At 37.9% G+C, this 27,753-nt stretch overlaps 1 protein-coding gene across 18 annotated transcripts in view; it reads left to right on the forward strand.

The window, feature by feature from the left end:
- Nucleotides 1-27,753, forward strand: part of ITSN2 (intersectin 2) — a 134,455-nt gene that overhangs the window by 6,935 nt on the left and 99,767 nt on the right. For all 18 annotated transcript variants that reach the window (XR_011426544.1, XR_011426545.1, XR_011426543.1 and 15 more), the window contains exon 2: nucleotides 22,073-22,136. Coding sequence is in view for 14 of the 18 variants with exons in the window: in XM_070236576.1 (XP_070092677.1) it covers nucleotides 22,106-22,136 (31 nt within the window). In the remaining 4 variants the exon portion in view is untranslated. The remainder of the gene's footprint in view (nucleotides 1-22,072; nucleotides 22,137-27,753) is intronic.

The raw sequence follows: 27,753 nt of genomic DNA on the forward strand, positions 1-27,753 counted from the left end.
AGTCACTAATAATCATATTACCCAGAGAAATGTTCAGTGTTAGTATTTTGGTAGATCTTCTAGAAATTTTTCTCTGCAAAAAATGGAATTGTGTTATATACTCTACTATGTAACCTGCTTTTTAGATTACTAGCATTTATAAAAAACATGGTTCTATTTTATTATGTATTTATAATATAACTTTTATTGGCTAAATAATATTACCCTGCTGCTACTGAATGTTAATAATGTCTAATATTTATTGAGCATTTACTATATCCTAGTTACTTTTGAGACACTTTGCATATTTTTACTCATTTAGTCCTCAGCCTCTCTATAATAGCTGTTCTATTACTAATTTTACTGTTGAGAAAATTGAATAAGGACAGGTGTAATAATTTTCCCAAGATCTCATAGCTAATAAGTGGTAGACAAAGGATGTGAACTTAGTCTGACTCTACATCTTGCACTCATATCATCTCATTCTTCTGTAACATTAAGGTAGTTTATAAATTTTGTTGTTATTATTTTAAATTGTGCCACAGTTAACATTTGTGTAACCATATCTGTGTCCACATCTAAAATTATTTCCTTAGAATGAATTTCTAGTAGTTGTAGTAGTATTGGGTCAAAAGATGTGGACACTTCCTAAGGCCCATGAAATGTATTGCCAAATTATTTTCTAGAAAAACTTGTCAGTATCAAAGTGTTCTACCAAGTGAAACCAGTCCTGTTCCCCACATCCTCAGAAACACTGGGTCTCTTTTTCTAAATCTGCTAATTTGATAAAGACCACTTTGCTTTAATCTTTCTTTTTCTGAATATGAATAAAGTTATACTTAAAAAGGTTTTTTTTCTTCTATGAGAAATATTTGTCTCTGCCTTTTTCTCACTTCATTGGCATGTTCATCTTATTTATTTCTAAGAATTCTTTATATATTAAGAATAGTGACTTTGCCATATAGATGTACATTTTTCCAAATTTGTTTCTTAGTTTTGTTTATGGATTTTTAGAATGGTAATGATAGTAGCTCATGTTTACATAGTACCTCCCATGTATAGCACTATTCTAATTCATTATATTTATTAACTCACTTCAGTTTTATGGCATTCCTGTGAGGTAGGGGCTATCATTAGACCTGTTTACAAAGTCCTCTAAAATTGTCATTTTAATTCTCAAAAGATTTTTTCCTGTGTCTTTGCACATTTCTGTTCCCAATTCCTAAAATCTCCTTTCTTCCTCCTAGCCTACGGGGTGGTACCTATTGTTCGTTTCTTCAGCACTCAGTTTAGGAGTCATTTCCTCTGGGATTGCTCATCTAACAACTTTCTAGTTCCCTAAGGCAAAATTAGGTGCCCATCTTTTGTCCTTTCTGTATACCTATAGCACTTATCTGGAATTCTAACTTTTGGTCTTATTCTTCTATAGTCCCTGCTCTAATACATCTTATACAGGTCGTATACATCTAATGACTCGGGTAAATATTTGTTGATTTGAATTAAAGGTGCTCAGGGTGATGTTGGTGATACCAAGAAGGGAATTAACCTTCTAAGTATATAAAATAGACAAACTTCTGCAGAGGAAGTAACACTGGAATTGGGCTTTCTAGGCCAGGGGGGAAGGAAGGTGAAAGGGAGGGGCCCAGAGACTAAAACTGAGTGAAAACAGACGTGGAAATTTCCCGTTCTGGGAACAGCAAGTTGTTTAGAGTGGTTTTGAAGATTATTAACCTTGCCTGTGGGAAAACCTGATGAAATAAATTTCTCTTTGACTCCAGGATAGCTTGTTTAATGTTCCGAATATTTGAATCTTCCTTCTAGATCTCTTCTGTAAAACAGGGTTCAATTTCTCTTCTGACTTTACCCTTTTTCCAGCGTAATGGGGGAAGTTGGAGGGCCCTAACGTAATCTTGGTGGGATTCTGGAATACCTGGGGAAGTTTGGTGAATTGGTTGGGTAGGCCCACCAGCAGCCTTTGCCAGAAGCCAGAGCCTTAGGGGAGAGAACAGACGCTGAAGCTTTTGTCGTTGGAGGCTTCAGTTCCATTCACACCTTTCCCTGGCTGTTAACACATTTGATTAGTTTAGACCTCAACTCCTTTTCTCTCCAGCCTGCCTTTCTGTTCTAGCTTTGATCAAAGACATTCTTCTCTTAATTTGCTAGTTTAATTTTGAGGTATACCGACTGCCGGTCTGTAAGAAGAATGAGTGAGCACTTTATTTATTAACAATATAATTTATTTGTCATTTAACGTAGATATTTTCCAAATGCTTTTCCTCCTTAAATTTAACTTTGTTTCTCATTATGTAACGGTTTTTTTTTCATTATGAGAATAACACATGCCGACTGAAGAAAATCTGTAACAGAAGAAAAGAAGTAGGAGAGAAAAGTCATTCCAAGTCCACCAGCCAATGACAGCCACATTTGGGTGTCTCCCACTCACCTGTCTTTTCTTTTTGTTTGTTTTTACATGTATATTGGTGTACATGTTTTACAATACAATGTTGTAGTTAGGAACATGGCTTGTGCTGTCTGATTGGAATTTAGGTCCAGTTTAGCCTTTTAGTAGCTTTGTGAGTGTAACAATCTCAGTAAGCCTCAGTTTTCTCCTCTTTAAAAAGTTGAGAGGCCAGCCCCATGGTCGAGTAGTTAAGTTTGCGTACTCCGCTTTGGTGGCCCAGAGTTTTGCTGATTCGGATCCTGGGTGCGGACCTGGCACCACTCATCAGGCCATGTTGAGACCTACAATTAGAATATACAACTATGTACTGGGGGGCTTTGGGGAGAAGAAGGAAAGAAAAAAGAAGAGATTGGCAACAGATGTCAGCTCAGGTGCCAATCTTTAAAATAAATAAATAAATAAATAAATAAATAAGATTTCATAATTTTATCCATAGGGTTGTTATGAGGTTGAAGAGATAATGTACATTGAGTGTGACCATCCCATAATCAGTTCTCCGTAAGTGTAACAGTAGTCCTCAGGCCTGTCTTTTGGTTGGTTTAGCTAGGGCTGCTGCTCTGGGCTGTGTTTGGAGGGAAGGAGTGGATCAGGGTACTGTATCTTTTTTTCCTGAAATAATTAAAATTCCGTTTCAAAAAAATGTTTTTGACATTCTCAAGGGGCCTATGAAAATTTTTACAGTGAAGCCTTCTTTAAAGTGTTATTTATCTTGGGCCAGCCCCACAGTTGATGAGTGACCCTGGACTTCAGACCCTCCTAGGATGGCCCTGATAATGATGATATTGATGATAATAAGATAACAATGATAACATGTAAAGACCTGAGTGTAAGGCTTGGCATTTGGTAAGTATTCAGTGATTGTGGGCTGCTATTATTATTTTCATAATGATACATGCACATTTATATTATATCATAAATTTTAAATTATAGGAACATAACCAGTTTCCATGTTGTTACATGGTCAAGCTGAACTTGTTTTTTTAAAAAATAGATTTATTGAAATGTAATTCACATATCATTATGAATTTAAGGGGCAGCATAATGCTTGGCTCAGTTCATTCTCCCATTGTTGGACACATTATTTGCAATTTTTTTCTATAATAACTAAACTGCAGCAAATATCTTTATTTACACTTTATTTAAAATATCACATTTATTATTATTTCCTTATGACAGATTTCCGGAAGTGAAATTATTGGCTTATTAGGTATGAACATTGGTAGGATTCTTGCTGTATATTTTCACATTGCCTTCTGAAGAGCTGCACTAGTTTGTGCTCCCGTGAGCTGTGTCTGCAGCACTCACTTCTTCTCGCTTTTGCTAGCCTTGAGTAATAGCTAAGGTTTGTTTTTTTCTAAACGTTTGTAAGGAGAAGCAAAACAAAACTTCATTTGCATTTTCTTGATTATTGGCAATATTAACATTTATTATCCAGTTTTATTTCGTCTTTCAAAAATTATCTATTTGAGGTCTTAGTATTTTCATTAACTATTTTAATAGCTCTCTGTACATTAAAAATATTGACTATCATGTTTGTTGTGGTTTTTCTTCATTTGTTTATCTTTTAATTTTGTTTTCAACAGAAATTTAAGATATTAAATAGATGAATCTGTTTATTTTTTCCTTTGTGTTTTCTTAAATGGCTTCAAAACTTAGAAACTTATCGTTGTTTCAAAGAGGTGATATTTTACTTGAAAGTTAAGCTTCTATGTGAATTTTTTCCCTCTGTACTTCTTATTCAAGTCAAGTAAATAGTTTTGCTTTAATATTTAGTCCTGATATGAGACAGAAGAGAATACGCCAAATAACCGACTTCCCTCGCCCTCACCTTACAGCAGTCCAGGCTGAGTCACAGCTATCTTAGGTGTTGTTTTCCCATTTGTGTAGGTGAATTCTCTTGTTCAGAGTTGTTGACTAATTCTTCTAAAATTGGTTAAATTTAAATCTTCAGTATTATTGGAGTACTAACTTCTTCAGTCTTAGTTTACCATTCCTGTTCTTTTATGCCCTCTCAGGTTATTGGTTGATTCTTTCTAGGCTAAACTTAGCATTTATAAAAGTCTAAACTTAAAATTTATATTTAAACATCTTAAGATACTAAGTTGCAGAACTAGAACTAAGAACTAAGTTTGTACAGAAAAAGTCTTCTTTTTTGAAGCTTCTGAGTGTCAACCTGCATTGTGTATTTGGGGCCCTAAGTCTCTAGGTAGAAATGATAGTAACCTTTTTCTCAAATATTGATTAAAGTGAGAAAAACATGTCTTTTTTTAGTTAGTAATTGCTAAAAACTGTACCAATTCAGTGAAATCAAGTTAACTATTGTAGGTGAAAATAATGTTGAAATAACAGTAGTAATAGCTATCATTTATGAACACCTTCTATGTGCCAGATGCTTTACAGATGTGATATCTAAGCCTTAAAACAGTCTGGCATTTAGGTACAGTTATCTGCATTTGTAGGTTAGGAAATTGAAGCCCTGTCTTATGGAAGTCCACAAAGCTAAGGAGTGACTATACTGGGATTTGGACTCAAGTTGGTTGATCTGTTTTCAAAATTCAAGTTCCGGTCTATTAGCCTGCTTGTCCTCAGTGCAGTTGAAAGAATGCTATCTCTCAGAGTCCAAGGGTTTGTGTTTAGTAAAGGATATTTTAGTCCTTGGCTGACTGCTGGGCACTAGGTATATGAAGATGAAGAGACATTCACAGGAACTCACAGTGTAACAGAGGTGGGCAGGCATGAGAACAAAAGTTACAACTAGGTGGCATGTAGTTTAATGGAGATATATACAAGATGAAAGGGGAATTCTGAGGCAAAGAAAGCTCTAAGTGGGTGTGTCGTTGAGAAGGTGGGTAATTCCACAGGTTCAGAGAGGGGGGCATAGGAATAAGATGGAGTGGAGGGGGAGGGAGAAGGTATTCCAGTGCTGGAAAAGTAGATAAAGGATAGACCCTAAAACATTTTGTATGCTATGTGAAGGAGATAAGATTTTTTTCATAACAGCTTTATTGAGATACAATTCATATACCATAAAATTCACTCTTTTAAAGTTTACAGTTTTGTGGTTTTTAATATATTCACAGAATTGTGCAACCATCACCACTATCTAACTTCAGAACATTTTTATCATTTCAGAAAGAAACCCGTATACACATTAGCAGCCACTCTCCATTTCCCACCAACACTGCTAGCTCTAGGCAACCACTAATCTTTCTGTCTCTGAATTTGCCTATTCTGGACATTTCATATATATGAGGACATACAACATATGGTCTTTGTGACTGGCTTCTTTCACTTACCATAATGTTTTTAAGGTGCATCCATGTTGTAGCATATATCAGTAATTCATTCTTTCTTATGGCCAAATAATATTGTACTATATGGATTTTGTTTATCCATTCATCAATTGATGGATATTTGGGTTGTTTCCACTTTTTGACTGTTATGAATAATGCTGCTGTGAGTGTTTGTGTACAAGTTTTTGTGTGGGCATAGGTTTATGTTTTCACTTCTCTTGGTCTCATACCTAGGGGTGGAATTGCTGAGTTATAAGGGAACCTATGTTTAGCGTTTTGAGGAACTGCCAAAGTGTTTTCCAAAGCAGCTAAACCATTTTACATTCCTGCCAGCAATGTATGAGGAATCCAATTTAGGAAATTAGATTGGTGAGCTGTTACATAGAATCACAGTGGAAAAATGGTTGAAAATTATTGGGTTAGATTGCTGCTTCCCTAGTATGGTATCAAGACACCTGCTAGGTCAGGAAGCTTTTCCTGATGAATGAAACCAAAATGGAAGTCATTTCCTCAGTTCTGAGGGGCTGTTGCTGTTCCATTCCCATAGTCTTTGAATTTTATGTAATAGTATGGTCTACTTACTGATAATGTGAGTTATTAAGTGTTACTGAAATTTCCTGTTCATAAACTAAAATTAGACAATTTCTAGATCTTACTGAGGGATCTAATTTAGTTTTCCTGTAAGAAATCCTTTAGCTATACAATGCTTTGGCAGCATTTAAAAATTCCTACTATGCGCACTCACGCTCAGATGGATACTATTTTCAGTGCATCATTTTTGTTTTGAGTTTGATGTGGTTCCAAGCGCTGCTATTCTTGAATTAATGTAATTTTAGAATTAATGTTAGATGTAATTTTGTTGACCATTTTGCTCTTGTGTAATTGTTGCATTCTATAATTATTTTTAAAAATTGTTTATTGAAGTGAAGTTGACATACATTACTCTAATTCTTCATCATGGAGTTATTTTTCTACTGAAAAATGGGAGCAGATGGGTAGATTGGATCTATTGTCCCACTTAGGTGGGCCATGGTTACCATAGTTTGAGAATGAATGGATTACATAATTGGAAGGACTCTTTCCCACTCCGGTATCTTTTAAATTTTTAAATCTCAATTTAAAGAATTAACTCTCAAAATTAAAGAATTCAGATTGGTGAAGAGAATTTGTAAGTTTGTGACTTGAGGTGTTTGGGGGAAGAGAGACCTTGCTTTGGTTAGGTGTTGCTGTTCAGTGACAGATATTTTCTGGATACACTGTTGGTTTTAGTGTGACTAAATTCATGTCAGAATATCTCTATTTTGTTCTTTCCTGGTAATTTTTCTCCCTGTCAGATCTTGGAGTTTGCTTTTAAAAATCCTCATTGCACATTTATTATTTTATATTCACTTTCTCAGATGATTGGAGTGTTCTATGTAAGAGCATTATTTTTTGCTACAGTGATGGCATGCTTTACTTACAGTAGGCAATGGATGAATGCTCCTTTGTCCATTGGCTACTAGTTTGATTTTCTTTCCTTTGCTCTCTTATTCTGTTCATGTTTTGGTTGAGATGGGAAACTGTCAGTCACAAATGGAAGCTGGTCCCTTGCAGGCTGGGGTGTGGCATCAGTTTAGATACCAGTCTCTTTAGGCCTCTGTGGTAGTGTGGTGAGGAGTGGATAGTACTGGATATAGCATGGCTGGTCATCTCATGATTGGTCATCTCAGTTTAATATTTTTGGTAAAATAGATTTGTTATTGAACATTGTTCATAGTAGACTAAAAAATTGACAAGGGCAAGACTCTGGGTAATATTGACTATTGGGTTAAAAGATGGCATGGTATAATACTATTGATCTTAAATAGATAGCCTGTTATTTCTCCAGCAAAAATGGGTTTATTGGAGATCAGCAAAGAATTGCAATCCTGGGTCTGCAGCCATGGTGAGCTGTGTGCAAGGACCCCAGCAGCAAGGGGGGAGAAACTCTTTTATAGAGGGGAAGAGAAAGTTGGGAGGGCTATTGTGAACAAGGAGCCCGTTGGAGGAATTGAGAGGTGGATGTCTAGTAGCTTTTCATTGGTGGAATTGTGATGGCCTCTCATTGGCTGAACTTCTTGCCCTTCAAGAAGAGGAAGTCTTTCTTCTTCCTTTTGGGCTCTGCTATGGACATAGGGCATGAGAGCTCCCACTTTGGATCTCCCTACTCCAATTTAATGAGCTTTCTGTTTATTAATTTGACAATACAAAAGTATGTTTGGTCTTTGTCCCTGGTTCCTGGCACAGAGCTCCTAAAACCTTTGGAATTTCCTGAGTGAGAGGTATCCTGTTACTTATAATGAGTTCTTTTCTACCACACCTGAGTTTATGCTAATAAAGTGACTTAGGGTAGCCTAGGGTAGCCTAGAGAGCCTCAGGATGAGGCTGGACAACTAGAAAGACCAGGGAAATTAGAGGGTTGGAACTTTCAGCTCCACCCACTGGCCTCCAGGAAGGGGTAGGGGGTGCTGGAGAATTGAGCTCCATAAAAACTCTAGAACAGTGAGATTCAGAGAGCTTCCAGCTTGGTGAATACATTAAGGTGCTGGGTGGGTGGCACAACTGAAGAGGGCGTGGAAGCTGCACGCCCTGCCTCCCCATACAGTGCCATATGCATCTCTTCCATTTAGCTGTTCCTGAGTTGTGTACTTTATAGTAAAGCTGTAAATGTAAGTTAACTGTTTTCCTTAGTTCTGTGAGCTTTTCTAGTAAATTATCAAACCTGAGGAGGGGGTCATGGGAACCCTCAATTTATAGCCTGGTCAGAAGATGGCCCAGGACTGTCACCAGTGTCTGAAATTGGGGCATTCTTGTGGGACTGAGGCTTTAACCTGTAGGGACAGTGATAACTCCAGGTAGTTAGTGTCGGAATTGAAATGAATTGTTGGACACCCAGTTGGTGTTGGAGAATTGGAGAACTGGTTTATGTCAGAGAAAATACCCCAGAGATGGCGTTCCTGGTTTTTGAAAAGCAAGTTGTAAGTCTACCGTAAACTTCTGTTTATTGAATTACTGAGGTCTTAATATTTGTCTGTCTGTTTTTAATTGCTTGACATTTTGGTATATGTAGTTCATATGAGATAAAAAAATCCCAAATGGCAACAACAACAACAAAACTTGGAAAATAAAGAAGAGAAAAAAAAATTCACTTACAGTATTTCCAGCTAAGTCAACTATTTTTAGCATATGAATGCTTTTTAATCAGATACATACATATATGTGTGTATATATTTGTGTATATATATATCATTTTTACAGAGTTGTGATCATAGTGTAGATTTTTGTCTACTCAGTACATGGAAGATTTTTTTTTCTATGTTGCTTCATAATTTTCATAAGTTTAATGGCTGTATTTTATCTAGTATGTAGACTTTGATTTGTTAACCACATTCTTGTTTTCAGATGTTTAGGTTGTTTCAAGTCTTTTGCTATTATAAATAAAATTGTGGTGAATATTGTTATTCAGCAAATATATATTGAACATTTACTCTGCCAAACTCTGTTGGGTGCTGGATTCACAAAGATAAGTTTCTTCTGCCTCAAGATGTTTACTTCTAATCCTTGACCTGTGCATATGTAATTTTGAATATTTGCATCCGATATTTACATTGTATTTTTTAAAAAATTTACATTATATTGTAAACATTACCTATCTACTGTAGCCTTCAAATTATCATTTGTAATATGTGCATGGTGTTCTGAATGAATATAACTTTATTTTCTTGTTCTTTTCTCTATTGGATAAATTATCTTATTTGTATGTTTTCTAATAGTTATGACACTGTGGTATGCATCTTTGCATTCTATTTTCCTTCACTGGATTATTTTCATAAGACAAAGTTCTATAAATGGTCCAAGTGGGTATTTTGTTTGGATGAATGCTGCCAGATTTAGAGGTACATGTTTTACCTTTACTCTGCCTTAAACTTTCTACTTCTGTGGTATTTACCTTTTTAAAAAAAATTGATATACTTTATTTTTTTTGGTGAAGAAGATTGGCCCTGAGCTATCATCTGTCTCCAGTCTTCCTCTATTTTGTATGTGGGTCACCGCCACAACATGGTCACTAACAAGTGGTGTGGGTCTGCACCTGGGACCTGAACCAGGTCTGCTGAGGCAGAGCGTGCTGAACTTAACCACTAGACCATGGGGCCAACCTCTGATATAGTTTATTTTTTTGAACAATTTTAAATTTACAGAAAAATTTGTCAACGAAAATAATCCATAACCAATTTATAAATGAAAATTTGGGTGAGTTTATTCTGAGCTGAAATCTGAGGACCATGGCCTGGGGCCTTTCTTCCCAAAGGAAGAAAGGGCACCAAAGAAGTGAGGTATACAGAGTGGTTATATACCCCCATACAGGAGGTTTCACATATGATTGAAATGTCCCTCCCACAATAGTCACAAGATTGCCCTGTTGGCACAGCAGTTGATGGACACAGCAGGTAGTGGGTCTGCTATCTTGGAAGGCGTAGCAGGAGGTAAGTCTATTGTCTTGAGCTGGGTGGTCACAGGTGAGCGCAGCAATCAGTTTCTAGCCTAAGGAAAGATGCTTAATCCTTAAAGAAATGCCAACTTTGGGAGGGGGAGGGAAGTTGCACCTTTAGCTCAAGGGCCTTTTCTCTTGCCATAGGGAATATCTAAAGCAGATATACAATGCACGTCAACGGCCTCGGTCAGGCCCTTTTGGAAAGACAAGGTCAGGCCGCATTAGGTTTACACAAAATGGCTTCCTCATATACTCCAATATATCCTATTGCTTGCCGTTTTTATTTGTCAAATTGAACAGTTAGTACAGAGTTTCCCATCTACCCCTCCACCCAGTTTCCCCTGTTAACATCTTACATTAGTATGAAGTGTGATACATTTGTTACAATTAATGAATCAATATTATACGTTATTGTTAACTGAAGTCCATACTCTATTCAGTGTTGCTTAGTTTGTACCTAATGTCTTTTTTTTGTTTCAGGATTTCATCTAGGATGCCACATTACGTTTAATTGTCCTGGCTCCTTAGGCTCCTCTTGGTTGTGATGGTTACTCAGACTTTCCTTGTTTTTGATGACTGACAGTTTTGAGTGGTGCTGGTTAGGTATTATTGTAGGATGCTCCTCTATTGGAATTTGTCTGATGTTTTGTTGTGAGACAACCAGCCATGGACTGGGCAGGCAAATCAACCACACATGTCCATTACCATATAAATTTACCAAAATGAATATTTCTTGTATTCCTAAAATATATAAAATTAATATATCATTTAAACTATAACCATAAAGTACCTAGAAGTAAATGAGATAGGACCAGGACTCTACTGAAAGATGCAAAAAGAATAATTGGATAGATGTTCTTTTTTTTTGTTGCTGAGAAAGATTAGTCCTGAGCTAATATCTGTTGCCAGTCTTCCTCTTTTTTTTGCCTGAGGAAGATTAGCCCTGAGCTAATATCTGTGCCAGTCTTCCTCTATTTTATATGTGGGTTGCTGCCACAGCATGGCTGATGAGTGGTGTAGGTCTGTGCTTGGGATCCGAACCTGCTAACCTGGGCCACCAAAGTGGAGCATTCCAAACTTAACCACTTGGCCACAGGGCCAGCCTGAATAAATGTTCTTGGATAAGAAAAGCCAATATTGTACAAATGTTAGTTCTGTTTAAACTGATCCATTAATACAATACTGTTCCACACAAAATTCAACAGTAATTTTTCTGAAATGTAACAAATGATTCTTAGGTTTAGTGGGAAAATAAGCATCTAAGAATAGATGGGAAAATTCTGAAAAAAATATGATAGTGGGAGATAGAGGTTTGAATATTCTAACATATGGTAATTAGAACTCTTAAGACAGGAGTACACAGAAAGACCCACAGAACAGAAATAAATCTAGGCTTATGTGTAAACTTAGTTTATAAGAAAAGAGATGCATTTTAGATCAGTTGGGAAAAGCTGAATTATTCCATAATTGGTCTCGGAAAAGGTGCTAGACATTGTAAGTGGTGATGGTGGTAGAAGAGTGCAGAAAACAATTTAGACTCGCATCTTTCTCTCCATTCCGAAATAAAAATCCAGGTAGATCAAATGTATAAGTTAAAAAAAACCCACTTAAATCATATAGGTACTAGAAGAAAATATAGGATAGTTTTCTGATATGAGACCTGGTATGAGACAGGCCTTTCTTAGTGTGATAGGATACTCAACAGACGTAAAAGAGAAGATGGACAAATTTTGGTATAAAAATAAAGAAGTTGGTATAATAAAAGATGCCTTAAAATTGAAATGCAACAAGCTGGATGAAAAGCATTTACAGCATATATTACAAGTCTGGGAGATGGAAAAAGAGAAGTGTGAAATGGTCATCTAGGAGAGGGGGAGAGCAAATGGATTAAGGAAACATGGACTTGTCAGGTGGTACTTGGGGTCCAGTTGACTTAGTGGTCAAGAATGTAAAGTGAGACCAGTCAGGAACTTAATTTATAGAGTCATGGAATAAGTATAGAGAGTCGAATTTAGTCAGGATTGGGATTTTCCCTGATGTGTAGTATACATGGAGAGAGGAGAGTGAAGTTGAGGGTGTGTACAAGAATTACTTACCATGGTGGACTGTGATATTTAATTTGGGTAAGGAGAGATATTAGGACATAAGGAAGGGGATGTGGGGATATAGGGAAGAATGAGGGACAGTGAAAAGTTGATAAGACCAATAGTTTGTAAGTCCTGGTAGAGTTTAAGAATTGTTGGAGTCAGGGAACTAGAGAGAGTGGACTGTTGACATACGAGCTGGTGAAGGGAGAGTGGGAGGCTTGAAATGGATGACAGAGGAGTACAGTTATTGGTAATAATAAGGCCTAGGGTATAACCTGGGAGTAGATGACTAAGATAAGATGGAAGATAAGATTTTTGGAACACAGGAGGTTGAAGATTTAGAGGCCAGGAAATGGGCAGAATCATCTATGTGGATATTAACATCACCAAGAATCATTATGGGGATAATGTTGGAGAGGGGATAGTGAGCCAGGTATTAAAGCCAGCCAGGAATTACTCTAATGATTGTAGGGAATGACGATGAAGAAGGTGACACAATGGTCAAGTCAGACACGTGAACATCAAAGCTAGTTTTCTTTTCAACTTTTATTATGAAAAATATCAAACATATGCAAAAGTTGAAAGTACAGTGATGACTTACTTACTCTTTGCCTTCATGTATCCATCTACTTTTGTTTTTTTTGGAAGATGAGCCCTGAGCTAACATCTGCTGCCAATCTTCCTCTTTTTGCTGAGGAATGCTGGCCCTGAGCTAACATCCGTGCCCATCTTCCTCTGCTTTACATGTGGGACGCCTACCACAGCATGGCTTGCCAAGTGATGCCATGTCCGCACCCGGGATCCAAACCCGTGAACCCCGGGCCACTGAAGCGGAGCGTGTGCACTTAACCACTGTGCCACTGGGCCAGCCCCAATCCATCTACTTTTTAATTTAATGTTTTTGTATTTTTGTAGGAGCTTTAATTCTTTTTGGAATAAGACAGGATATAAATACATTTCCAAATTCCTTTCCAGAAAGGTTGTTGTGCGAACTTACATTTGTATCAGCTAGGTATTAATATAATACTTATTTTTACAGCTATTGTTGTAGTTCCTTGCATTGTTATTAGCTTTTCGCTATTTCATGTGAATAAGCTGCCCCCTGTTTTCCCAGACCACACTCTTTACTCTGCTTTTGCACATGCTGTTACTTCTGCCTAGAATGTTTTTTCCCATATTCATTCAGGATGTGTTTTGATGTGTAAGGCATAAATTAATTTGAACACAAGCTGCAATGCACAGGTCTGGTTGATTCTTGGGAACTGATTTGCATGTGACCTTCTCTTTTTTGGCTTGAAGAGGAGAGAAATTTGTGCTTAGACACCTGGGGCCCAGGATATCAAAGAGTCTGTTTTCAGCCTTGCCCTTTGGACTGTTGTCTGGACCCAAAGAAAAGAGAGAAAGAAGGGTTGCAAAGACAAGCTGTACCTTCTCAACTTCTTTTTCATCTGCTTCCAAACTTAGGTATATTTTTATTCATCTTTACTGCCTTTCCTGTCCTTTATTCTCGGAGCCAGAAATGTCTGTTCCAGGTTCTAACTTTATACTGCAGAGCTGTCGATCTCTACTTTCTCTGGACCCTAACTTTCATTAGGTAACCTTTCCTTCTCCTTTTTGGGAATTACATCTCTCCCTCTTTCTCTAAAAATAGTTTTGTTCTCTATCTAAAAAGTAAAGCCTTATAACCTTGCCTCTTTCTTAAAGCCTCTTATCTCTCCTTTCACCCTTTCTTCCCTTTCCCTTAATAACATACTTCTTGAGTCACCTACACTTCACCTCCCATTTACTGCCTAATCTACTTCAGTTTGACTTTTACAGCCAGTTCACTGTACGGGAACTGCACTCACAGCAGATTGCCAAAACTGATGGCTTAGTCTTGACTTCTGTGACATTTGGCGGTTATGACCATCCATCTCCTTGAAACTCTTTTCTTTATATCTTGATTTGTCTCCTTTTTCTCAAATTCTCTTCTGATCGTTCTTCTCGTTTCCTGTACAGGCTTTCCGAGGATAACGTCAGTGTCATTCACTGACATGATTAGAACTATACCCAGTTGCCGATGACTCCAAATCTGGGTCCCTAGCTTGAACAGAATTCTTGCTGTCTCTTAGACGTCTCCGCCTGGATGTCTTTGTCAGTATGCCCAAAACTGAACATTTTGTTCCTCACCCCCTAAATCTACTGTCCAAATCCCTGCTTTCTTAGAGCTTCTGTCTTGGTTAGTATTACCATTCTACAACCATCTACGAAAGAAACTCATCTGTGATGCTTTTCTTTCATCTTCTACATTTAGTTGATCAGAAAATCTTGTCTAGTCTACCTCTGAAATACCTCTTCTCTATTGCCCAAGTTCAAATTCTCACCACCTGGAGTATGCCAGTCACTTCATAACTGGTGTCCTGTCTCAAGACATACAAATCCAGTTCAGTTCCTATGCTGTTTGTTAGAATTCTCTTCTTATGCCCTTAAAAGACCAGGTTCTTCTCTTGTGTCTGATATATGCTTTCCCTGGATAATGTCATTCATGGACAGGATGGCAACTATTCCCAGTCCCTGGTGACTACCACATCTGAACATGTATCATGTTTTAAATGCCAGCTCTCTCTGACTTGCACAGCAAAATTCACAATCAATAACATGACATACTTTTTTCCTTAAATTGTGTGATCCTGGCAAGTTACTTCATCTCTCTGGTTTTTCTTTAATTGTTTCTAAAATGGAGATGGAATTCAGTATGTTAACTCTTTTAAAAAATCACCGGATAAAATCTTATAGAGAAGCCTCAATATGAAAACAAAAACAGAGCTACTTTCACTGAAGTTGGTATCCTCTCCCAGCCCTTCATTCCTTCTCTCTACTCCACCTCCCTTGTATCTCCTTGAAATTTCTAGAACTCCATGGAGCACAATTTGAAAATACTGTTTTTTTTAAGTTCTTTTTTTAGCGCTTAAGATTAAGCGAGTTCTTTGAAACCACATCACTCTCAAATCACACTGTCTTTGAATAGGGAAAGTCTACAGTTGTACTGGCTGGTGTACTTTCCTTCTTTTAACCAGTCCTGTCCTTAGGTTCAGATACTTTTCCTTTTTTTGTAACAGTGCCTATCCCACACCAGTACAGTGTCTTTCACTCCAAGGACACATGGAATCCACTTACTTTGCCACTGACCTCATGTTAGATAGTTCTTTTTTTTTTTTTTTTTAACTTGTGTGTGTGTAAGGAAGATTGTCGCTGAGCTAACATCTGTGCCAATCTTCCTCTATTTCATGTGGGATGTTGCCATAGTGTGGCTTGGTGAGCGGTGCTAGGTCCATGCCTGGGGTCTGAATCTGGAAACCCCAGGCTACCAAAGCAGAGAGTATGAACTTAACCACTATGTCACGGGCCTGGCCCCTTGATAATTGTTAAACAAATATTACCTCCTTTGTAATATATACCATATTTAGATTTACCTCCCAAGTAGTGTTACTTCCGTCTTCTGGGTTCTCATAGCATTCTTCAAATCCTTTTATTATAGCGACAATTCATGTTTGATGAATAAATAAATGGACGAATGAAAGAAGGAATGAATGGATAGATGGGGAACAGATGTGGAGAATATATGTGCTCTGTAAATTTCGTCTTACTGCAGAAACTGTAAAGAAGTAGATAATTTTGCCCCAGTCATTCTCTCATAGAGTTGACCTTGATCTCCTTGGGAATCAGATGAGGAAGGAGCATTTTTCCCAACTAATCAGCAAGTTTGGAGAGTTGGCTCTGTGTATATAGGCTGTGGAGTGGAGGAGGCACTGGAGAAAGTTTTATAAGATACGCCTTCAGGAACTTGATTATCTTGCTTTTGAATGTCAGACCTTCAGTCAGATTTATTTAAACTAACCAATACTTAACCAGTATGATTCAAAGTATAATTGAAGAACTCAAGCCTTCCTCCTCATCCCAATATAAAGTCTTCAGAATACAATGGGAAATAACCTTTATCTCTAAAAGTATACTTAAAAGGAAAAAAAGTTACAGAAGGACCATGTTGCACATGATAATTTGTTCTAAAATTCACAGCTCTGGTGCCTTCAGGGTTTCAAGGAAGAAGTTCGGAGCCTGCTCTGCGTTCTTACCATTTTCTTTTTCTTTTTTTTTTAAGGATTGGCACCTGAGCTAACAACTGTTGCCAATCTTTTTTCTTTTTTTCCTACTTTTTCTCCCCAAATCCCCCCAGTACATAGTTGTATATTTTAATTGTGGGTCCTTCTAGTTGTGGCATATGGGACGCCACCTCAGCGTGGCCTAATGGATGGTACCATGTCTGTGCCCGGGATCCGAACCGGTGAAACCCTGGGCCTCCAAAGCGGAGTGGGCAAACTTAACCACTCGGCCGTGGGGCCGGCTCCACCATTCTCTTTTCTATGTATTCAACTCAACACTGCCCTCTCTCCATGCTTCCCTTGTTTTGCTTCCTTTTTTTTTTTTAATACCTCAACCATATTATTCATTTACCCAATTCGTTTGTCCAGCAAATATTTATTTAGCATTTTCTCTGGGAGATGTGGTTTAGGCACTAGGCATACAGAGGTAAATAAAAATGGTCTCTGCCCAGAAGAAGTCAAACAGGGAAATGTGAAATTGAAATCATGTGTAATAAATGAAGTTATTATGGTATGAACAGGTGTTGCGGACATACCTGGGAGATAGTGACTGACTACCTGGGGGACAGAAGTCTTTCAAAGAAGAGGTGACGTTTGAGTTGAGAGTTAAAGAATGAGAAGAAAGTGGTGTACGTGACAAAGGGAACAGTTCTTTACAAAGGAATAGAGGTCTCGAAAAGGCATTACTGTTTCAAGAAAAGGTTGGTGAACTTAAGACACCTGAATCAAGGGGAAGTGTCTAGAGAAGAATGTGGTAAAGTTGATTGGGGTGAGATTCTGAAGGGTACCCTGTTTCAAACTAAGAAGTTTAGGCTTTAATTTGTAATCCGTAGAGGAGTTTAAGCAGGAGAGGGGCATTAGTGGGTGTTTTGGAAAAAACCAGTAGCTCTGTGGAAGGATCTCAAGACAGGAGGACCATTTTAGGAGGTTCATGCCCTAATTTATGTAATGACCTACTGAGTCACAATCTCCTGGGGATGGACCTGGGAATCTGTATAATTAGAGAATGTCCCAGGTGATATGATCGGGCAAGTTGGGAAACGTAAAAACAGAGCATTGCACATAAGAGATGTGGTTTCTAGAACCAGTGTTGCTACTGACTATGTGAGCTTGTACAAGTCTCCTGGTTTTCCCATCTCGAAAATTGAGGGTTTGGGACTAAATAATTACTGTAATTGTTTCCTTCTATAATTCTGTACTTCTAAACAAACAAAAAAACCCAACCTTAATTGAGTTACTTTTTACATGCAATGGCTACAATTTTTTTTTTCCTTCTGGGTCTTATTGACCCTTTATAGAAGAAGAATTTCCTACTACTATTCAGGCATTTCTACTTTTCTCTGCCTTAGTATGAATATATTTCCCACATTCTCCAAATTGCATTTGGATTATGTTAAATTGAAAGCAGTCTTCTTTGTTTTATGCCTGCTTTCTACCACACATATTTCTTGGTTTCTAAAAGGGTAACAGTACCAGTTCTTCATTAATTTATAATGAGCAGGAAAATCTCCACATAAATATTCTAAAACCATAGGTAATTAACACAGTGTTCAAATTATATCATCACTGCACACTGCCAAGATTGTTCATTATTATGTGTTAGCTCCACCAAGGAGTAGGGAGAGGTGTTTGGGGATGCTGATTTCAATCACACATCCCTGAAAGAGGCATCAGGCATGTAACCGGAGAGATATTCAGTACCTTTTTCTTCTTCCAAAGAGTTATACCAAGAGGTAAGAAATAATTGTTAGTGCTGTCGAGTCTGTTCTAACTCCTAGTGACCCTGTGTTCAGCAGAGCAGAACCCTACCTGGTCTTTTTTTTGGTGCCATGCTCTCATCTTCTGGCACTATATCAGACATGCTCTGCTGCTATTCACAGGATTTTCATGGGCAATTTTTTCGGAAATAGGTGGCCAGGTCCTTCTTCCTGGTCTTAGTCTGGAAGCTCTGCTGAAACTTGTCCAGGATGAATGACCCTGCTGGTATTTGAAATCCCAGTAGCATAGCTTTCAGCATCACAGCAAACGCAGCCACTACAGTATGACAACTGACAGACGGGTGATGTGGTTTCCTGCCTGGGAAACAAACCTGAGCTGCAACAATGAGGGCACTGAATCTTAAACACTAGACCACCAGGGTTGGCAACAAATAATTAGCACTCCCTAATTTCTGTATGTGATTGATGTAGACTTGTGTTTTGGAGGGTGTCTCTGGCTTGTTTTCCTTCTCCCCTACAAATGTACCAACATTAAATTGACGTGTATTGCATTAATAGTAAGCACTTAGTAAATGGTAACTGTTATCACATAAAGTAACACATTTAGTTTTTAAAAAATGTAATATGTATCTGTTGGATTTTTCAAAATTTCAATTATTTCTCTGCAAGTACTACTCTGCCAGCAGACTAGTAGAATTGTGAAGCATGAGGTAATTATTCTACAAGAGGGCAGAGAGAATTGATATAAACATAACAGATATGAAATGCTATGCTTTAAAAGCTGACTAGTTCCATCAGACTATGCTACCATATTCAGATGTTACTACAGTCATTCAGATGTGCATACATACATACATGCTATAGTATGGTACCTACATGCAGGGGTGGTTAAATCCCATGTACCAGGTGAAGAAGGTTTTGTAACACCAGTACCTTCAGCTTCACTGAAAGGATTTGCTCTCCCTGCCCATTATATTATTTGATTCATTCTTTGGTTTTATTTCAGGATTGTACCTGTGATTATTGAGCATCTAGTATGTGGTATTCTGTTGTATCCACAGAATAACGTGATGACTAGCCAGAGGTTCTAGAAAGAGGATCTGTAAATTTTAGACCTAGATCTTACTGATTAAGGCTTTGTGACTGTGGGATCCTATTCCTTATTTGCCTTTTGTTAAGTCCATACTTTTTCTTCAGACTATCTTTGGTGACTCGCATGCTTTTGTGTAGTTATAAATGCGTTATAGGTAATGCTTTTGGAGGATTTTCTCCCGCATTTTAAAATTAGTCTCTCTCAGTTACAGAGACCTAATAAAATAGGGGCCCTTGCTACTACATATCTGTAAGTAAATAGTTTCTTTGCAGGCAGGCATGTAGCTTTTTTTGGTTTAACATTACTTACGATAATTTAAAATTGGGGAAGTAAAAATGTTTTACTTGTTTGTAGAATTTCTGTATTTGAGGAAGTTGTAGTCATAACTTGATTTATGAGACTTCCTTCTGTGTTAACTTTTTTAGCTGGTGACGCCACTGTTTACCTAGTCTCACAAACTACAGTTCCGGGAGTCGTCTCTTTGATTCCTTTTACTCCATAATCCCTCATATTTAAAGCCACCCTGAGTTCCACCTGTCTTAGCCCCTTCATCGTTTCTCCAGTTCATCCCGTGTCTCTGTTCCTGCTGCCACTGTTCTAGTCAGATGCCAGACACTGTCCTCATCTCTTCCCTAACTGATCTCTCTGCTTCAGGCCTGGCCTTTTCTTCACAGCTGATTGTTTATCTTAAGTGAAATCTGACTCTGTCCCTCTCCTTTAAAACTCCTTGTCAGCTGCAGGTTCAAGTTCAAGGTTCTTAACCTTACAGTTATAACTGATTCTTACTCACCCTTTAAAGCTTAACACAATATCTCCTCTAAGAGTTCTTGACCACTCCACTGTGGTTTAGGTATTATTTTTCTGTGTAATCAACAACTCCAATACCTGGCATTTATATTACCTTTTGAGAAAAGAGTGAAGAAAACCAACTTGTACATGGATGAAATTTCCTCCTACCTAAGAAAAATATAGTGACAGGTGAAGTCTGAGTGTGGTGACAGGTTTAAGGCTCCATTGCAGTAAAGCTTATTGACATCTAAAGAAAGCGTGTACACTTTGAGAGGGAGGTTGCTATAGAGTGGTAACATACGGGAAACCTGGGGGTCGGAAGAGGAGAATGGGCAGCGCCATTCAAAGCACTGTTGCCCTATTGCCCTGTTGCTTATCTCTGTTGTGTAGATAAATTGTGTCGATGCCTGATACCATTAAGCACTGTAATCACAATTAACTCTCTTTGCTCACCACACAATGACCTGGTGAAAATTTAGTCTAAGTGATAGTTTGCATTATGGGAAGAAAAGCTGCAGTTTATTCTCTTGGCTGTGAAATTTCTCACTGTAAATTAATAAATTGGATTTATATACCAGTTTTTTGTGAGTGTGACTCACTTTTGCGGTTACAGTGTTACAGTCATTTTTCTCCTTAGGCACGCTGAATTCACTAAGATAGTTTACCTTGTAACACTTCTTGGCCAGCTCCTCTGGTGACACCTTTCACCATGATGTGCAACTCTTTATGCCTTCTTTGTTTAAATGGCTTGTGCAAACATTTTTCCTTAGGCTTCTAAAAATATTAATATTTAAATTATTTGGGTAAATAGCTGAGCTACTGAGTTTTTTAATATAGTAGTATTTTCCTTCAATGTTGTAACCCGTGGCTTTAATTACTAAGTACATTGCTATAAATTTGCTAGTTCTTCACTCTCCCTAACTGGTCCTACCCTCGAGATTCATGGAATAAATTTTGAATTTTGAATGTATTCATAGTAAAATAATGAATTCATTCAAAATTATGTTGCACTCTCCCTTCCTGGACACCCAGGAAGCCATTTACCTACTATGTCCCAGGCAGTGTACTAGTTTATGTTCAATACTTAAAAAATACTCCTGCAAAGTATTTTTACAGATGAGGAATCTGAGACTCAAAAAGGTTAAATAACTCTTTCATGGTCACAGCTAGGAAAATAGCAGAGAGGGGAGAACCCAGAGCTGATAATTTCCAAATCCCTTCTCTTTCCAGTCCAGAGTACGTCCCCAACATATTTAGTTATGTTTAAACAAACATATATATGTATATATTTGTTTCTTTCTTTTTCTTTTTGCTGAGGAAGATTAGCCCTGAGCTAACATCTATGCCAGTCTTCTTCTACTTTATATGTGGGTTGCCACCACAGCATGGCTGATGAGTGGTGTAGCTCTGAGTCTGGGATCCCAATCCATAAACCCTGGGCCACCAAAGCAGAACATGCCAAACTTTAACCACTACACCACTGGGCTAGCCCCAAACGTATATGTTTTAATAATTACTTATAAACTATTTTTATAAACCTGTAGAACTTGATTAAACAGCTGTGCTACATTTATTTTGGATAGTTTTCTTGTTTGGGGATTTTTTTTTAAGAAAAGGGTATTATGGATTTCTGTGTTATTGTACATTTAATTTATACAGTTGATTTCTCTGAAATAAATTCTTGCCTAATTATAACAATCTTATTCTTTCTTAAATTAATTTCTAACAAATTGATTCATGCCAAGAGTTTCTTGTTTGCTATTAAACATATGACTGCTTTTCTTTTAAATGGTTCTGTTTTAAAGGCAGCATCATTACCCAGCAAAATCTCCTACCCTTCCCCAAATGTAAATTCTGCCTCTTCAGCAGCAGCAGAAGCTGTGCATTGTTTTCTGTTGGAAGTGTGAGCTGAAGGGGACAGATGTTCCCACTGCTTAGTGGGTGCACTAAGCTGTGATCTGCCCTTGTTATATTATTAATGGCATGATATTTTCATGTTGCAGATGGCTGAGAGCTAGCAAGGAAAACTCAGGACCATGATGGCTCAGTTTCCCACAGTTATGAATGGTAAGCCGCTTTGTGCTTGTAGTAAGATAAAGAGGTTATGGATTTTTTTTGGTAGAGGTTATAAAATATTCACTTAGATATTTTTCCTTAAGCTTATAAATGTAAAACTTAAAGTATTCTTGTTGAAAATATTTGGATAGTTTATTTCAGAATAATGCATATATCTTCCACTAGAACATTATGCAGTAAATCCCATAATTCAGTGTAAGCATGTTCTGCAGTATCATCTGGAATGTGTGCTTGCCTTTGAGCCGTTAAGAATAACCTAAAGGTATATTGTGTTTGATGCGTAAAACTGGAGGACAAAAAGCAGACTGCTATAAGAATTTTATTTTTGATAGCCTGGGATGATTGTAAACTGGTCAAGCCAGTAAAGATTTATTTAGTAATATACGTATAAAATTGGTTTGTTTTCCTTTTATAAAGGGTTATGTATGCCTACACACATAATTATTTAATAGGAAACTTTTTAAAGAAAATGTTTAGGTAATTTCAATAATAAAAAGTTTTTAGAGCCTTTTTTCTGATTCTAGTTCTAATTCATTTCCCATGTACAAATTAACCACCCTTAAACACTAAGTTACTGTCTGTCATTTAGAATTAATTGAGAAAATGCATTATGTTTTTAAATTGCTAAAGAAATTAAAATCTTAAGATGCTGAGTTCTTAATTTTGAGCTAGATTTCATTAGATAATTATAAATATAAGGAAATAGAGAGTCCAGTCAATAATACTTTAACATTTACATTGAGAACAGTAATATTACAGAACATTAAGAAAAATAATCACCAATAATTCCACCACCTTCACAGAGCAATTCTGTCATAGGGCCAAATCAGCACATTGTTAATGAAAGTACTGCGTGTTGTATATTTAGTTTTAAGACTCAGGATTGGCCTTCTGAGATTTAGAAAGGTTTTGGAAAAATGAATTATTTGCATAAAAAGTAAAAATAAATTCTAATGTGTGGTAGAATTCTGTCATTTAAGGATGGACTTGAGATAAGGGCTTTGTTGTTTTATTTTTTGCCTTTTCAGAATTCTTATTTAAGGATTAATGTGAGCATTGCTCCTATTGTGTAAATGGTATGAGGTTATAAAGATTATTTGATGCCATGGACAATTTTAAAAAATTAAGTATTTTTTTTTCCGTAATGAGTGATAAACATTAGTTTAGAATCAGGGTGATAATTGTAGTAGTAGTGTGCTCTACCCAAATTTGAGGATTTCTGTGTCCCATAAAAAAGAGTGTGCATTAAACATGTAGTTTAGTCATGAACTTCAACCAACATGTTAATAAGCAGGTTTATAAACAAAATGAAGATGAAAGAAAGCAGTACAAGCCCACTCTTTCTTAATTTTGTTTCTTCCATTTCTTAAATATTTATATATCACTTTGTAGCTCATTGCATTATATATAAAAGAATAATATTGGAAACGAATGAAATGTTCAATAACAAAACAATGATAAGTAATTGTCCAAAATGTTGGGCAATTAATTTAGGAGTAGTATATAGGCATAGAGGTAGTAATTTTTTAAAACTTTGGAGGCATCGATAGCAAATATAGACTGTGGTACCCTCCCACTTAGTTTATAGAATAGCTAAGATTTAAGATAATCTTGTATATGTCTACTTTAAGTCCAATTCAGGGTTTAAGATCTTATTGAAAACATCCATGTATGCATAGCACAAAACCTTCAAAGGCAGTGTTTGCTTCTCTAGTAAATCCTGCTATGGATATGGTGTTTAAGTTTCTCAGTGCCCAGTATTATTGGAACTTGTCTCTGAGTGCTCTAGACCAAGCTGTTTGTCTACATCCTTCTGACATATTCCTCAAATTTTACCAGGTCTACTTCCTCATCTCGAGATTAACCATAGACTTTTTAGACTTCTTTGGTTCTTACAGAGCTGCACTGTCTAATCTAGTAGCCATTAGCTACATGTGGCTATTTCAATTTAAATTAGCAAAAATTGAACAAAATAAAAAATTCAGTTCCTCAGTCACACAGCCATATTTCAAGTACTCAAAGCCACATGTGGCTACTGTATTGAACAATGCAGATACAGAACATTTATATCATCTCAGAAAGTTCTATTGAACAGATATTCTTTTCTTAGTCTCTTTGATGCTTTACTTCCCATCTCCTTAACAGAACTAAAAAAGATCAGTGCATTCTATTTTTACCACTTGTGATGCCGCTTCTGGTGTCTTCTGCACCAGCAGAATCATCTTTGCCAAAGCCTTCTTTCATCATGGTAGGTTTGCTTTCTGCTTTTCAAAAATTTAATAAAATTGTAAATACAGAGAGCCTGAATAAGAGCCATCAAGTGATAGGCAAGAGGCTACTTCAGATACACATTGCTGCCAGTTGATATTGTTGTGTAAGGTAGCTTGTTTCAGCCTCAGAAGTGTGGAGGTACTGAAGACTAGTTAAATGAGTCAGGAGTTCTGAAGCCCGTGACAATGGCGGTATCCAAAATCTGAAAGAGGAGAGGAGGAGGGAAAGAACAGAACAGCTCTTGGCTATAGGAGGAAAAAAATGCCATTTTATTTTTAGAGCTTGATTACTTTTTTAGAATTTTAGACTGGAATCCAGGGGGAACAGAGGACTAATGGCAAATGGAAGGATTTCCATGATTCCACCAATGCAGTTGGAGCAGTTTTCCACAGAATTCAACCTCAGACCCTGTGGATGCAAATAGTGCTCTAAGTAAAGTGGAGAATTTGTTACAGAAATCAGTTAAAATTTAAATGAACAACCAAAAGACAAGTGAGGGCTATCATGTCGGTCTGGAATAACTAGGGACAGCAGACACAAGGGGAGTTTATTCTTACTCATAAGCTGTTTCATGTGGATGTCAACTGGATATTCCCCAGAAAGACTGGGGACTGTGCAAGAGACCAGAAAGAGTCCCCACCTTGGTGTTGCAGGCAGCTGTAGGGGAACAGGCACAAAATACCATGCATTTCCCTGCATCCTTTTCTCCTATTAATCAACAGCCTTAAGCCACTGGGAGGAGGTCAGCAAAGACTCCCCTCAGGACAAAGGCAGAGACACATTGCTGCTAGGGTAAGAGTAGAAGAAAAACCTCTCTACCACTGAGGGAGGGCAAGGAAACCTTTTTGCACCTAAGATTCTGTACCAATACCAAGCAAAGGTATTGCTCCTACTACTACTGGGGGAGCAGCAGGAAAGTCCTTCCCAAGACCAACCAGAGACACAAGGAAGACTTTGGATGCTACAGGGTGGAGGGGCAGGAACACAGAGAAATCCACATCGCTAGGGCCCAGGTGCACAGGGCTTGCCTAAGACTGAGTATGGATCAGTATCAAATGGGAGTCAAAGCCAGCTGTTGGGGAATGGCAGACTCAGCAGTCAGTTAAATTTAAGGTGCTTCCAGCAGTTTAGGAGAGTCACACCAGGGCATTTTCCTTGGAGAAGAAGGCTCCAGAGCCAGTTCTAAATGGGAAAAGGTCATTAATGCCTCTCCTGCTCCCATGCCTCTTGGAGTCTAAGGTGTTTCCTCCTCAGGTGCCTGGTTATTGTTCTCTACCACTGCAAAATCTAGCTGTCCCGTTTAGCTATAACTTCACTGTTTTCTAGTGATCCAGAAGGGTTAGGTGCAAGAGGGACAAGGACATTTTTGTACACCCTAACCAGAATTAACTGAATCCTCTAGCTCCCTTTTTAGCTGGGCTACCACCTGGAGGAGGTACCAACAGGCCTTGACCACAGTTGCTGTTAGGAGAAAGAAAGATGCATCATGTCCAAGAATGGTCAGGGTAGTCCTGAATTTCCACAATAGGTCTATGTGTCCCCTATAACCCCCCACCCCTTTAGTCCTGATTATTAGCCAGGAAACAGCTAAGAGGTGATGATGATCCCTTTCTGTAGACAGCACATTCAGTGGCCAAACTTTTACTTTAAGCAGTGTGGACTAGGAGGAAGTGATGGAAGTAGGATCAGACATCATTGCATTGTTGAGCAACTTTTGTAAAGAAAAATAGATACATCGGTGTCATAGTGCAAATGGTCCAGAAAGCTGAAAACATGACACAGATTAGTTTCAAGGGTACAATAGTGTGGACATTGTGGGCTGATTGGTAACCTGAAAAAGTGTCAGTTGTTTGAGGCACCACTAGTAGCCTGAGAGAGGTGTCAAAGGTCTAATGCAGTCAATCTGCCAAGAACCAAGGGGGAGTTGCCCTGTGCAATGAGACCTCCCCAATCAAACACACACACACAAAGGAATTACAAGTCTGGCATGCACAGGTATCCTCTGCATCAGAAACAGAGTCAGACTTAATCAGCAGCTTGATTTCAGTCTAAATTAGAGAATGGACCGTGACCATGGGCTATATTAGTGACCCAGACTATTCAATTAGCAATTAAAATTTGTTTTCAGTTTGTAGCCCCAAAGGGAGTGTTTTTAAACTGTCAGTTGTAATTTTCCAAGTGGCAAACCAAGCAGCTGGGCCTTTGGCACAGCCCGAGAATCTGAGTTCTACCCACTGAACAGAATGACCGTGTCTCCTTTTGGTTCTGTGTAGCTCTAAGGCTGAACAGTCACAGCAGCCCAGTGGACACTATCAGCTTCAGCTTCTCTGAACCATTAGTGAACTAGGTCCAGGAATTTCAGGGGACCTCAGTGATCCAGTAGCCTTGCTTCAGACAGTGGAGTAGGAATAAAGTTTCTTCTCAGAGGGATAGCTGCCACTTTTTTATGTCAGGCCAAGATGCCATTGGGGCCAGGCTGTCTGTGTTCTTGAATATACCATTTCTCTTTGACAAGCAAGGCTTTTGGGGTCCTTCTCACCTCGTTAGTTGTGAAATTCAAGTTGACCCACCCCAAAATGGAATTTATCAGGCAGGGAGTCACAAGGCCTCCCTGGGTCAAGCATTCAGACCTCAAAGGGTGCCTCCTGGTGGGGGCTACATCACTGTGCCAGAGGCTTCAATTGACAGTGTCTTCAGTCACAAAGATTTCTACTGTCTCCAACACCCAGAGTCCAGTTTTTTTAGGATTTACTAGCTAGCCCTGCTGGCAGAGATATTTATGTTAGCTAGTAGTAGGAAACCACTGTTAATTTATTTGTTTTGACAAATGTATGGTTCTGTAAATTGTTAACATAGTGGAAATTGGGAGAAGGGCATACAGGAACTTTGTACTGTCTTTGCAACTTTTCTGTAAATCTAAAATTATTCCAAATTAAGAAGATTATTTTAAAAAGTACTAGATTGCTCCCCATAACTTCCAGGGTAAAGGTCAGACTCTTAAGGATGGTATATAAGACCCTTGCCAGTTAATTCCTCCTGCCTATTTCTTACCTTTTCTCACAGTCACAAGATGCTCAGCTCTTAGTCTGCTCTGTGTGCTTACAGCATCTGGCACGTGCCTTGACTTCCCATGCTATGCCCTTTTAGTGTAAAAAGCCCTTATCCTACCTCTTCACATGGCAAAATTCAAGCCAAGCTTCAAGGCTCTGCCTCAGTCTTACCTTTGCTGTAATCTCATCCTTGATGCTTCTAACTCAGCTTTTTGTATATATTTCTGATTAGGGTGCTTCACAGGTTAACACTGTAAATGCTGGTAGGTGTTTTCTAGAATAAGAGT

This window comes from Equus caballus, chromosome 15 (assembly GCF_041296265.1).
Source record: "Equus caballus isolate H_3958 breed thoroughbred chromosome 15, TB-T2T, whole genome shotgun sequence".
Classification (NCBI taxonomy): domain Eukaryota; kingdom Metazoa; phylum Chordata; class Mammalia; order Perissodactyla; family Equidae; genus Equus; species Equus caballus.